The sequence below is a fragment of the Gekko japonicus genome, unplaced genomic scaffold, assembly GCF_001447785.1.
Source record: "Gekko japonicus isolate JY-2015 unplaced genomic scaffold, Gekko_japonicus_V1.1 scaffold1908, whole genome shotgun sequence".
In the NCBI taxonomy this organism is placed as follows: Eukaryota; Metazoa; Chordata; class Lepidosauria; order Squamata; family Gekkonidae; genus Gekko; species Gekko japonicus.
The window spans coordinates 309,867-324,207 of record NW_015176032.1 but is presented as its reverse complement, the minus strand read 5'-3'; the positions used below and the strand labels follow the sequence as shown (position 1 = coordinate 324,207).

At 43.2% G+C, this 14,341-nt stretch overlaps 1 protein-coding gene across 1 annotated transcript in view; it reads right to left on the bottom strand.

Moving 5' to 3' along the window:
* The window catches only part of CYLD (cylindromatosis (turban tumor syndrome)), a 39,982-nt gene that overhangs the window by 25,343 nt on the left and 298 nt on the right, over window positions 1-14,341 (bottom strand). Inside the window, exons 2-4 of the mRNA XM_015426625.1 lie at window positions 9,166-9,833; window positions 8,365-8,667; window positions 7,038-7,152 (exon numbers count right to left, since the gene is read on the bottom strand). Of these exons, the coding sequence (XP_015282111.1) occupies window positions 7,038-7,152; window positions 8,365-8,667; window positions 9,166-9,669 (922 nt within the window). The 5' untranslated portion in view covers window positions 9,670-9,833. The remainder of the gene's footprint in view (window positions 1-7,037; window positions 7,153-8,364; window positions 8,668-9,165; window positions 9,834-14,341) is intronic.

Here is a 14,341-nt window from a genome sequence, read left to right as displayed (position 1 = left end):
TTTTTAACAAAATACACAACTAAGCCAGATATGGCCTACTTTTTAGATTCTGACATACTATTTTGCCTGCACGGAAACAAAAAGCATTTTTTTTCCGTTCAAAATATTTGCATTCCCCACCTTTACATAATGACCAAGGAAGCACACACCACAGAAGATCTTGAGTAACCACAGGCCCACATCAAAGCATCAGTTCACCACAAGGTAACAGTACTGTAAATCTTTTAGAACACTGACTTGCAAGGAATTCACCTGTGGCTCAACATCCCTCCGGACCAGACACCAGCATATGCTAGCAGAGCTCTATTCATACCGGTATACTACATTTTGAGAAACTATTACCACCACAAATGCTTTTGTCTCTGTCATTTTTCAAGTTCTTGCTAATATGTCCTTAACACACTTGTATCGAGTATGGTATTCATTGCCCTGTATTTTCCATTACTGAACCTGTTGATTAGGAAGCGTGCTTTTTAGCTACACAAGTGTTATTTCTGTCGCAGCCCACCCAATATTAACACTTCTAAATTATACAAGGATTTAAAGTTTCTCAATAACTGTTTTCAAAAAGGAAACACTTGGGGGGTGGGGTGGAAACATTCAGGGAGAAGAAAATCATGGGTAACTGAGGGGAAATTAAGGTATACAGGCCGTAATGGATGCAAGCCATTTCAGCAAACCCTCTCACTCCCCCCACCCACCCCACGAACTTCCAAAATCACGTGGAAGGTCGTGGGAGTGTCGTTAATAGAGATGGGCATGAAACTCCAGTTCACAAACCACAAACCAGCAATGCTCATCGCAAAATTAGGTTTGTGACGAGGTTTATGCCTATCCCTAGTTAAAAAGCTGCTTGTTACATCTCCAACACCATATCTGGGAGAACATAGTTTTAGTGTGGTCATCCAACTTCCTTCAAGCAAAGATATACACTCCAGAGTATGTGGTGATTTAAGCCTCCTGTTAAGTGACTTTAAACCAGACATTGGGAAACTGGTTTCACCAAGCCCATCCATCGCATTATGATTTTACTAAACAGTGAAGTAAGTTACTAAATGAGGCATCTAAGAGTCTTGCTAAATGACTATTAGAATCCAAAAAGCTGGAATCACTGGATCAAGTTCATCAATTTTGTTGAATACAGTAAACTAAAAAAGTTTTAACTGGATTTTGAATTATTGTCCAATTGTTACGATTTTGAAATTTATTGTTATTTTCTTTAGTGGGCCTTGAAAGCGGCTATTCTGAATACTGTTTTTTACGGGGCGGGGAGGCACTGGGGAAGAGTCTGTGGAGTCACAGGGGCAGTGGCCCCAAAAGTTTGGGAACCTCTGATGAAGTAAATTAACATAGTACTTTTTATTTTTTAACAAAATACACAACTAAGCCAGATAGGGCCTGCTTTTTAGATTCTGGCATACTATTTTGCTTGCACTGAAACAAAAAGCATTTTTTTTGTTCAAAATATTTACATTCCCCACCTTTACATAATGACCAAGGCTGCTTACACAAAATAAAAGTAACAAAGTTTGAGTCCAGTGACACTTTTAAGACTAGCCAAGTTTTATTCTGGGTATAAGCTTTCTTGTGCACACCCAGAACTAAACTTGGTGGGTCTTAAAGGTACCACTGGACTCAAACTGCGTTCTGCTGCTTCAAACCAATACGGTTACCCACAGTTATCCACCTGAACAAAACAAACATGTCACATCAGGATTCCTCTCAACAGAAGTTGAATACATCTCCCCCCCCCCCAATCAATTATGGCAGAGATAAAGAAGTTGAATACATCTCCCCCCCCCATCAATTATGGCAGAGATTGCAAAACAAAAGCACTAAAAAAACACTACAGATACAAAACTTCCAAAAGCTAGCCCTCACTTCAGGTTCTTGTTTGCTTACCACACAGTTTGAGAGCAAGGAACCTGTATCGAAAGTTTTCAATTTCCACCTTTTGTTTAGTTTACGTGTTGTCATTTGCCTGACAGAGAGCAAATGTTTTAAAAAAAAGATGAAAGGTATTTTTTTTAATTCCCTGCATGAAATGAATAGTTTTTCCCCCCTCTCTAGTCAGATCTTCAGCAAATTTTTAAAAAAATCTTACAGGTGTGGGGTGGGAATAGGCATGCATAATAAGCAATAATATCAACAGAGACAATTAACTTTCTTCTGTTTGCTGGTAAATGGGACTTCTCACTCAAACAACATGCTATCATGTACATTAAAAAACCCTGTCATTTCCTCTGCGTAACATCTGAGGATTCTTAACTCAGCCAGATATCTGTTCAGAGCGTTCAAATGAAAGTGTTCCTTCATGTTTCATAATCGGAATATAACTGTTCAATTACATTTTAACCAAGTTGCCCCCTTGGGAATAACACTATTAGCACACATCAGTTACTTTCACTGGAGTACATTAGCTTATCTCTAGCCAGCCAGCAAAGGAAACTTCCTTTGGAAAGACCGATCTTTCAAGGGGGGGGGGGGAGAAGTACTGGTAGTATTTTTTTTCCTTTAAAGAGCATCGCCTCAAGGTCTTAGAAGCTGATGATTACATTTGAAAGAAAAACATTCTGCATCATCTGTCTTACAGTTAGGACCGTTTCATCACAAAAGGTATTTTTCAAGTTTCTTCTTCATCAAGGGTTTCATTTTTTTAAATGTTCCTGTACGTTCCTACAGATGATGAATCCCTTGCTTCACCCTGGTCCTTTTACCATACAGACTGCTGTGCCACCCCCCCCTCAATGGAGGCTTAACTTAGAGGAAAACAGGTTAATTGCATAAGACGCTGAACTGCAGACTGGAAGGTCAGTAGTTCAGCAGTTCGAGACCCAAGTGCCGCATGACAGAGTGAGTTCTCGTCTCTGGCCCCAGCTCCTGCCAACCTAGCAGTTCGAAAGCAAGAAATTGCAAGCAGATAAATAGGAACCGCTTCGGTGGGAAGGGAGCAGCGTTCTGTGCACCTCGCGCTTAGTCATGCTGTCCACATGACCACGGAAAACGTCTTCAGACAGCGCTGGTTCTTCAGCTTGGAAACAGAGATGAGCACCGCACCCCTAGAGTTGGATTCGACTGGCTTTCGAGCAAGGGAAACCTTTACCTTTTTTCCTAGCACTCCCAAGTGCTTTAAAGGAAAATCCTCTCTCATTTTTAAATATTTAAAACATTTTCCTGCTACCTTTCCACCATATCAGGGTCTACAACGGGACAAATATTAAAACATCCGGACAATTAAAAATACAGTTAAAGTTATAAAATAATTATATTAAAAGCGCAAACAAACAATCCAAGGAGGAGTCTTTTTCTGTTCATCTGGCATACCCTCCAGTATGGGCCAGATTCAGGTGGGTAGCAGTGTTGGTTTGAAGCAGCAGCACGAAGTTCGAGGCCAAGTGGCACCATTAAGATGAACAGAGTTTTATTCAAAGTATGATTTACAATGCTATATAAGATTTAACTGCTACCGGAAGGTATGCCGGATTAAACAAAAAGACTTTCATTTTTATCCCTTCTTTCCTGCAGAGAGCTGCAATTCATCTCACACCAATTTTAAACCCCAGCTCTCCTTGCACCTGTGTTTTTCCCCCCTATCCCTTGAACACCACTGAGACTAAAGTCATGTATCTGGATGGCCCTGGTCAGGTACGGTAACTCAGTATGTTCTCCTCGCCTTGAGACTCCAGTGTGGCTTGCCACAGCAGCTGCTGATTGGGCAAATCTCCCCCCACCCCATTCATCCCGATGGGGTGGGGGTCTCTTGCCCACATGCAAGCTGGAGAAAAATGCACATATTCTGTCAGAAAGAAAGCATACAAGCAACTATGCTTTCACAGATTCTGAACAGAAAATATATCAAGGGGGGGGGGGGGGGGGGAGAGACAGATTGCCTGTAGTTTTAAGCACTGTTCATAAGCGCCAATTCTTTTGCAAGACCATATGTGGGCATCATTAGAACGTATTCCTTTGAAGAAAGTGCAAGAAAACAATCCAATGCACAATGCTTGCTTTATTAAACAAATGAATACTGTCCGGGGGGTTATTTCACACTATTTACTGGCTTTAGAATATTTTCCATCGACCTTGCAATTGAGCGGCAGCTCACCATCAGCAGCCAGAAAGGATTTTCTCAAGGCCTGCATTTCCTTCCATTTCTTCCCTGCCTGCACTACCAGCAGACAGCAGCAGAGACCCACAGCCATTGATTTCCAGCCCCACATGATGGTGGCCGCAAGCCTTGGCTTCCAGTATTACAACTCAGACAACAACCTTGACCTATCCAAAAGACCTTTTCACACCCCATGGGGTTCCCTGTCCCTCCTGTCCTCTGGTTACTACTTATCTACACCACCAAACAAGTACTGTTCTTGCTGCTCTGTCACTACACTATTCCCGCTATGATCCCAAGAGCTCTGTCCCGATTCCACATTTCTTCCCTTCTTTTTCCTTCTCCACTATCAACCCGATTCCTTAAGCCGCTCGTTCTTCCATGACTAGTTTCTCCCCCCCCACTACACATTCCCGCTTTCTCATTTGACTTCCTATCCCCTCGTCCTCTTCTTCCTGCCCTAAGTGTCCTTCTGACCTCAGATGAAACAAGACAGACCTCTCCCCGCTTCCTCCACAAAGACATCCCCTTTCCAATGCTCCCTCTAAGCTGTGGAGACTTGTGAGCAAAAATTCTACTTTGTGAGCTACTTGCATTAAAGTTGTGAGCGAACAATTTGGCTTCTGCATCAATTAGTTTGCTCCGGAGCCACCCTTCCTGTTATACATATAGATTCCCAGTCAAAAAGGAAAAATTGAAGTTAAAATGAGGAGGAAGATCTTGTGTTTAATTGCAATCAGACATGGAAAACAGGCCAGATAGCCCATCAAAAATTGACTGCTTTCTGAGCATGATCAGGAAATACATGAAGTTTTAGACTTTAGATAACATCCTCATGACATCATAATGAAAACAACATCCAAAAAGCATAATTGGTTGCAAAGAACTATACATCATTTGAATAAAAATCCCCTTATTGGTCAAATGTAAAGAAAGGTGTGGTTATACAATATCGTCAAGTGTTTACTTAACCTAACCTGAATACTATGGCCAAGGATTCTCCATATCCAAAGGTGTTTTTTTTCTGATACGGAGCTAAAATCCTTTTTGACCCAGACACTGCAAAGTTCTTACCCTAAACAATTAAAAAACCATGAACTTTATACCTTCTTCTGTGCCAAAAGAATGGTATTCTCTTGTCTGCTAACATCAGCTGGAAAAATACCCTGACCTACAAGAAAAGGCCTTCTATATAACAGGCCTTCATTACATCCTAATAAAATCGTATTAGGAGAAAAATGTATCAAACCAGAAAAAATATGAATAATCAGAAGAGAAAAAAAATCTTTACAATCCTATCTATACTACATTCCTAAGACAAAAATGTGTGAGCTGGAGGCTAAAAAACTGTGAGCTAGCTCACACTAACTCAGCTTAGAGGGAACAACACTGTCCCTTTCTACTGACCAACTCTGCATGAGATTTCCCCAAAGGAAAGGATGTCTTAATTTCTTCCTCCAGGGAACAGTCCAAATCAACGTAGCAGAACTAAATAGCTCATCGTGCTTAACAGCCAGGTTAGGTTTTACTCTGAATAGATTATGTATGTAACTGATCTCTGCTTGCAATCAACTTGCAGAATCTGGCCTTCTGACCTGCAGCCAGCTTCCCCTGATGTAATGTCTGTACCTTACTGCTTGCATAGTATCTCGTCCTCGGGGTCTGCTAATTTTGGCTACTCCTGGCAGTCAGCGATTGTTTATGGCTGTTACCATCTCTAGCCCTCCACAGAAGTCTTCTCACACATACAGAAGAGCTACAGGAGGGCCTGGGCTGATATTTTAATTCATAAATCCCAGAGCTGCAACCCCATGACTCAATCTGTATATCCCAACCACCCAGGGGCTAAGATTTTGATAACCGACAGGCGATCTTATCGCAGCTCTTCCAACATCATGTCTGGCTCAACTCCAGGTGCCTTCAAAGCCTAGCACACAGTGAGAATACCCCCTTCCTCAAGATGCTATGAAACAAGGAAAAGGTGTCTCTCACGCCTGGCATAAAACAAGACCTCCGGTTTTTCCAAGCTACGTGCAACGAGCAAGTAACTTGAGGAGTCTCTTCCTCTGACGTGAGCACCTACGGGCAGAGGCCCCAGAGAGAAATCTTATGGCTGCTGCCAGGGGTCGTTTCGTAGAAAAAGAGCTAGGGGAACTCATTAGCATAACTCATTAGCATATGCCACACCCCCTGACATCACCGGAACGAGCCCCATGAGGGGCCCGGCAGTGGACCTGCAAGGCCGGCGGGAGTGCAAGGAAGCCCCGTGAAGGCCCTCCCTGGCCCCAGGCAGGCAGGGGTGGGGAGAGGCAGGGAGGAAGCAAATTACCCTCCCTCTTCTCCTGCCTCCTCCTGGCTGAATGAGGGCCGGAAGCAGGGGGCGGGGCTTCGTCATGTGCCCCGCCCCCCGTACCTCCCCCGGGGGAACTGCGATCCCCCGCGAAATGACCTCTGGCTGCTGCTCACCACTGCACATCTTGAGACCCTGATTCCCACAGCCACATACAGATCACCCCCAGCCTGCACATTTCAAGGAGTACGCAGCTGGAAAATGCTACTGCCCCGAAGGCAGTGACCTTTTGCTGTGGCAAAAAAAACCTGGGCTGTTTTGAGAAGTCCAGGCTCAGCATGAAGGCTATTGTATTACTAAGCTCCTCCTTGTTTTCAATTTCTACCACACAGAAGCACAGAAAGAGAGCAGGGAAGCTCACAAAACCATCAGGGACGAAAGACACTATTCTGTAAAATGCGACAACGAAAACCATACCGCACAACAGCTAAGGCCGCCAACAGATTTGTGGGCTTTCTTCCTAGTCGCTGTGTTTGGAACTCAGAACCAAAGGAACTAGGTCCTGACCAAAAACTAAAGTTACAATTAGAACCCAGTTCAAGTGTGCTCAACATTGCGACTTTTTAAAATACAATATACAAAGCGTACCTGGGATAACATCATTGATATGCAGGAGAAGTGTGCTTTCGACACTCGCAAAACTGCAGAGCTGCTGTCCACTGTATCTTCCATCCCAGTTTCCAATTGGATTGTCCTAAAAATTATTTCAGAAACCTGGTTACACGTGGCCCCAAGAGGCGAGCCCGACAACGGGACATTCAAGCGGTGCCTATGGGTTTTGGTAAAAGATCTTGGGCACATGCAGCCTAGACGCGAAGGGAGTGGGCTCCTTCACAACTGCCTCGCAAGAGCATTTCAAGAGCAGTGCTTTCAGGTGCATAATTCCATCCCCCACGTTCACAGAAAACAGATTGCACTGTGCAAACATCGTTCGGTTGCCACAGACACTCAGGGACTGACGATTACGATGTTCAAGAAGTAAGGGAAAAGCCAAGCAAGATCTGTCAGCAGCACAGGAGCCCCGCAAACAGGTACACACACAAATGGCTCTCATACCTGCAGTATCAGAGAGTCATTTTCAACACAAAGAAGACTCGCTGGCTTCTTTGCTAAGCAGCAACGGTAAATGAGTGCATTCATTTACATGTGAAGAAGTGCAAAACAAGTAATTCCCCCACGTTGAATGCCTGCTAGCACTATAAAAATGTAACAGTTTGGCTTAATAATTCATTGCAAAGCCCCAGTAAGCACTCCAATTTCAAACACAGCTTAGGGGTCAAGATAAGGAATATCACACGTTCCTGAAGTGCTTCCAAAAACTCTGCGTTCACATTAAATGAGAGCCTGACATGACAGTCTTCCTACCGGCCCCCCCAAAAAATAAAATCCAAAATGGTCCTCTTTTCAGAGGACAACTGAAAAAAGTCAGTCGTGCCAACTGAAATATTAGTCGGCTAAGCAGGAGACTACAAAGAAGCAGTTATGTACAGAGAAATCTTGCATGATCGCTTTCAAGTTAAGCTTCATAGGGACTTTAAAAAAAAAGTAGCCCATAATAATCTTTACTAGTCTCTCCCCACACTGTTATCGCTTGTGGACGAATAAGGAAGTCAAACTTTTGCCGGTTTCCCGACTTTCTCCAGAGTAGATTTTTGTTTGCTTGTTTTAACTCACCCTCAAGAAACCAGACAAGCTGCTATTTACAAGTCTGACTTCATGTTTTAGAAAGCTGATGGATGGGGACTGTAAGAAGCAGTTGTACATGATGATGTGAATCATGGGTTACGAGTCTAAAAACGAACTAGCCGGCAGATATGCCCACCACCACCGCCCCCTTCAATATTGCATGTACTTTCCATTTAACACACATGCAAAAAAATTTACAAGAATCAGGTGAATTTCTTACCATGTCCACTCCAACAACGTATCCTAAACTCTCGTTTCCTGGTAAGACATCACAGAATATAACTGTCCCATACTCTATATTCTTTCCTATCTTCACAGAAACCCTGGAGTTGAGCTCCAAAGGAGGAAGTTCTACCTGCATTGAGTCAACTGGAGCTGCATAGTCATTCTCCAGTTCATTCTCATCGTCCTCCGCCAGCTCCAGTTTGTCAAGTGCAACAAAAACGCCACAGTCCTCGTCACATCTGAACAGCTGTTTGCCTTGGTACTGTCCATCAGTAAAGCCCTGACCGCGACCTTCTTCCTGGATTTGAGGTTGGAGAGGGAGAGAAAAGGCCACACGCACAATTCATTCAGCACCGGAATTAGCTGCAAGCAGGATGTTAACATGGGGCTGGATCCAGACTAGATTGGCAAATTCCCACTGATTCTGCCTGTAGACCCTCTTATGTCATTCTTTTGGGCCCCCTACTGCCAAGGGGCAGCACTCTGCGGAATAAGGCAGAAAAGTTCCATTTTGCTCATGGAAAATGTAGTCCTACCCTTAGAATGAGTAGACCTGGATTCAAATCCCTGCTCACTTCTAAAGTTCACTGGGTGACTATGGGCTAATCATTATCTCTCAACCTAATCCATGGAGGAGATGAAAAGATTAAAATTAAGAGGAGTGGGTGGAGACTAAGCATACCACACCCCGAACCCTTCTGGTGTTCATTCTTCAAAATTGCTTGGTGACTGAACATTGCTCATTCTTCAAAATGCTTTCCCTCGTAAAGTTAAGACACGTACACAAGAAACTTACCAGAAGCTCTACTCCGAAAAAAATCCCAGACAGTGATCTTTCTTGTAACAAAGGTCCTCTAAAGCGCACAACTCCAGGATATTTTTCGTCTCCCGATCTCAGCTGCACTCTCACCGGCGACCCAACCTCTATGTGCAGGCCTTTAGCCAGTCTGTCTTTGTTCTTAAATATACTGTATCTTTCCTCACAATTGGTGATTGCCAAGAGCAGTTCCGCTAATTTCTCGTTTATTTCTACAACTTCTTTCTCGTCCACAAACAGGACGGCGTGAGGCTGCTCCAAAATCTTGATTCCCATTTGCACTTTTTTGCTTTTAGGGATACTTCTGGTATGTCCTCCGGTAGAACGATCTTGAACGAACTGACCAATGCTCCCCTTAGGAACCTTCAACAACTTCTGAGTTTGTTTGTCTATGACGCTGCATTCTTGGAGAAGCAGAAAAAATATACGCTCTTCCCAATAAGGTGAGCTGCCTTTCTCTTGACTCCACAAGCCTGAATTCATCGCTGCACAAACTTTGTACAAATACAAAGAGAGATCTTCAAGGCAGGAGAGGTGCCAGCATGGCTGTAAAGGACCTGGAAGATTCCACTAGAAGGCCTGGCCCCAATAACGGGTTAAAGATTCCTCGTTCATGTTCAAAGTGAGCTAAATCCAGAGCAGATGACCTGGAAAGCAAAAATAAAGATGGCATCACTGGAGGCCGAAGGAGCCGTAATAAGAGTAAACCACAAGGAAACAAACCCATTTTGAAAGCAAACCTCATCACTGGTTTTTATAGACCTATGACAGCAAGCAGCTGTCAACAACGAGAATGCTTCTAAGGTAGCCACAAAGGTCACGCTGAGGATTTTCTCGGACAGATAACACTGACTGACTCCTATACTTCCTTAGTCACCATCTCTGCAATGGCAGCTTCATAAGACTGGCCATGCCCGGTACAAATTATTTACCTGCGCAGCTTTATTTCCTTTCCCTGTGACTTAACGGCAGTTCTTATTTAGACCTTGAACAAGTGCACATCTGGTACACTACTAGAAACCACATAATAATTTGCAATCGTCTGTTGTGAAGGAGGATGAATCCAGTATGTGTGAGAAAAAACCAAAGTGAGGGATGCAGTTGAAAGACACAAAAGGCCACGCTGGAGGCTTGGAACTTTCTCCCAAGATTCTTGCCCCCATAAATCCATGCCGCCGGCACCACTCAACAGTGCCAGAACTCAGCCCAGCTGGAGTAAGTGCATTTGGGGTAGGAATGATTAAGGGAAGGTGGAAAGTAGAGGGAGGGTTCAGCATATAACCACATGCCTGCATGCATTCATGGAAGCGAGTATACACACAAGCAATACTCCCTGTAAGCTGTAGAGTCTTGTGAGCAAAAATTCTATTCTATGAGCTACTGGCATTAAAGTTGTGAACGAGCCATTTGGCTACTGCACAAATCAGTTTGCTCTGGAGCCATCCTTCCTGAGCTAAGACAAAAATGTGTGAGCTGGAGGCTAAAAAACTTTGAGCTACCTCACACTAACTCAGCTTAGAGGGAACGCTGCACACAAGCCCGCCCGCCCATAAAACCCTTTTGATATTTTACAACACCATTTCCCAACTTAAGACATGATGCAAATTTGGTGACATAGGTGGACTGCCAGAAAGTATTACTCTAGGCCTTACAGTATTTCTGAGTAATGTGAGTTGTTTCTTCAGATTCTTACACAAGCTTATTATTATGTAGACGCAAGGGATGCTTTGGGACAAAACGGCATTTGTACAAGCCCCCAAACGAGGACACAAATGACATGTAACTAAAAACTGCGTATTAAGTAAACTAGTCAGAGGGAAAGCTTTTAAAACATAAAGCCCTTCAAAGGTGTGGGAGCCAGGTGCCTCAGAGACTCAAGTACAACTCTCTATCCACTGAATCATACTTTTTACTTATATAATTTTTGTTTTGAGAGAAACCGATGCCCTTTAAACGTTCTCCCAGCTGCATGGGAGTCGCTTTATCTGAGAGCGCTTCCCACATAGTGCGAAAATGTCAAAAAACAAAAAATGACAAAACCATATGTATGGGACTGATCACAAGGGTTTCCCCCCCCCCCCACAGGATCAAGTGTTCCATTGAAAAGACCCACACAACTGGCCCTACCCACATCGCTCAGTCATTTTAGACATTCTTCCTCTCACGTGGGAAGCACCACACTCACCAACCAGCTCCCATGAAGCTAAGAGAATTGATTCAAGGGCACAGACGTCATTCTCAACAGGTCAAGAATTCCAGAGTTCGGGATGCGGGGGTAGTCTTTAGTCTATATGGCTTTAAGCAAAAAGGATTCAACGAAATAGTAAGAGACAGGTCTCTTGGTGCCTGTTTGCTATGATAATTAAAAGGAGACTCCGTGCTCATAACGTGTGAGCAGCTTTCCTAGATTAGACCAACGGTCCATCTAGTCAAGCATCTGCTTTTTCCACAGTGGCCGCCCACGTGCACCTGGAAGTCCAGCAAGCAGGACACAGAAGCCAAATCTTTGCAGCCCCCAAGATATCCAGAAGTTCTCTGCCTCTGAACAGGGGCATTCCACTTAGCCAGATCTTTAGTCTCAACCATTAAGGCAACCTTGTCAGTTTGCAAGGTGCTACTGGGCTGGAACCTTGCTCTTAGAAGACACACAGAGTGAAAATACCACTCAGCATGTTTCTATCCCCTCCCCCCCCATTTCGGTCCATAGCTCCTTTTCCTCTTTTTATTAATTGCTCCAAGGAATTATATACAAGATGAGTTTGGGAGAGATGGGTGACTGCAATCCCAAAGAGTCAACATAGCGATGGTGAAATGAATGGCACATTTTTTTTTCTGCCTTTATCTGTCTCACCTAGAAGGAATTCTGACACCGTACGCCATGGTAACAAATCCAATAAGCTTCTAGAGGGAAAGAACAGTTGAATGACCGGAACTGTGTTGGTGGGGGAGGTGACTTAACGGTCAGAAAAAAAGATCAAGATTTTACAGAAGTTTATCGCCCATCTCGTGTTCTGTTATATGTTATGCTTCATGAACATAAGAACTACCCTTCCAGATCACACTACGCTGCTCCCGACAGTACCCAGATGCTCCTGGGAAGCCCCCCAGGCGGATTGGAAGGAACAGCCCTCTCCATTTGCTCATCCCCCAAACATCTGGGCCCTCATCTGGATGACCCAGGCCAGCCAGATCTCATCAGACCTCGAAAGCTAAGAAGGGGAGGCCCTGGTTAGTACTTGGATGGGAGACCACCAAGGAAGGTAAGGGTTGCTACGCAGAGGAAGCCAATGCCAAACTACCTCTGTCCATCTCTTGTCTTGAAAACTATACAGCAGGGGAGTCAAACATAAGGCCCAGGGGCCGGGGCCGGCCTGTCGAGGGCTCTCATCTGGCCCTCGAGCAACTGGTATGTATGGAAATGTAAAGTAATCCCCCTTTTATGGTATCCCTTGGAAAAAAACTCATATTGCATCTGATTAAATACCTCTATTGGGGCTTTTGTGGGTTCCCCAGTAAATCAATTGCTTTCACTGCTAGGAATCAATTGCTTTTGTTTGTATTTTGAGCAAAAATAATATTTTTAATTGGGTTTGCCGGTGTCCTTTATAAAGTTTATATCTCTGGTACCTGGTGTTACATTTTATGACGTGCATGGCTCGGCCCGACAAAGGTCCATTTATTTATGTCATTTCCGGCCCCTCATGACAATTGAGTTTGATACCTCTGCTATACAGGGTCTATTTAAGTCGGCTGCGATCTGATGGCACTTTCCGGCACTACCAAACATTCAGTATTCAGACATACACGAGCACTCTTCAGACAATACATTCCTGTAGAAGCCAGTATACATAGACAGAGAGCAGGTAGAAATAGTAGTTTAGCCCTCTTTCAAGGGAACACGCTTGTCCCACCACTGGGCAGGGCCAACACATTCAGTCACAAACCAGAGTCCCACTCCCCCCCACACACTTCATATGCAGAATGAAACTATCTTCTAGCCACCTACCACAGATGATTCCATCAATCTAGCACCCTTTTATAGCCATCTAACACCACCTGCTTCTTACTTAACTTCTAAGGAATGACTGAGGTAGTTTCTTATAGCAAAAATAAACCATAGACTTGTGGCATTTTAAAGATGAAGGTTTTTTCCCCTCACATAAGCTTTTGAGGACTATTGTCCCCTTTTTGGCTTAAAACACACTCTGTGCATCTGTGAAAGTAGGCTAAAGTCCATGAAAGTCGATGCTAGGGATAAAAACATTTTAACCATTAAAAAGCTGTTACGAGACATCTGTTCAGAGTTTTCTATCCCTCCTGTGGTACAGCGCGCTACAAAGTAATAATTATGAATTAAAAGACAAATATAAAGAGTAAAAGATACAGTAAATGCAAAAGTAAAAAGAAAGGCAAGAATAAAGTTCCCTCAACTTCCACATCTCTATCAAAAGCCACCATCACCACAAACCTGCAGCACAGAATTCTTCCAGTGAGCCCTACATCATGTGATGTATCAATGCTTTTAAACCCCCAAAACATCACAGTAAATATTAAAAACCCATCACACACAAAAACCTTAAAACCCCAAAATTAACTTGAAATCCCCCCCAAACTATCTGAAGCTTAAAATCCCCCCCAAACTCAAAATGCAGAAGAGACTATACAGCATTTAAAATCCCCCGCCCCAAAGACACAAAACACAAATCCCCCACATGCAACACTTAAACCCCTCGATGCAAACTTAAAATAGTCACAACCCACCAAAGAGACTACCTAAAATTTAAAACCCCTACATCACAGATCATCTTTTAAGCACCCTAACGAACAAAACAAACATGCAAAAATATTTAAATCCCCAGAAGGCACAGAACATTCTTTTAAGTTACATCCAACCCCTGCAGACTTAAAACTCAAAGCTCCCCAATGCTATTTTTTGCAGTAATAAAACCATAATAAGAACAACAATAACAACAACAACAATAAAGATAACAAGCATAATACTAATACTACTAATACTACTAATACTAATAATAATAATAATCCTTTGTTGGTCTTAAAGATGCCATTGAGCTCCAAATTTGTAAAATTATTTATTATTTATTATTAATTATTATTATTATTATTATTATTATTATTATAATTATTAATCCTTAAC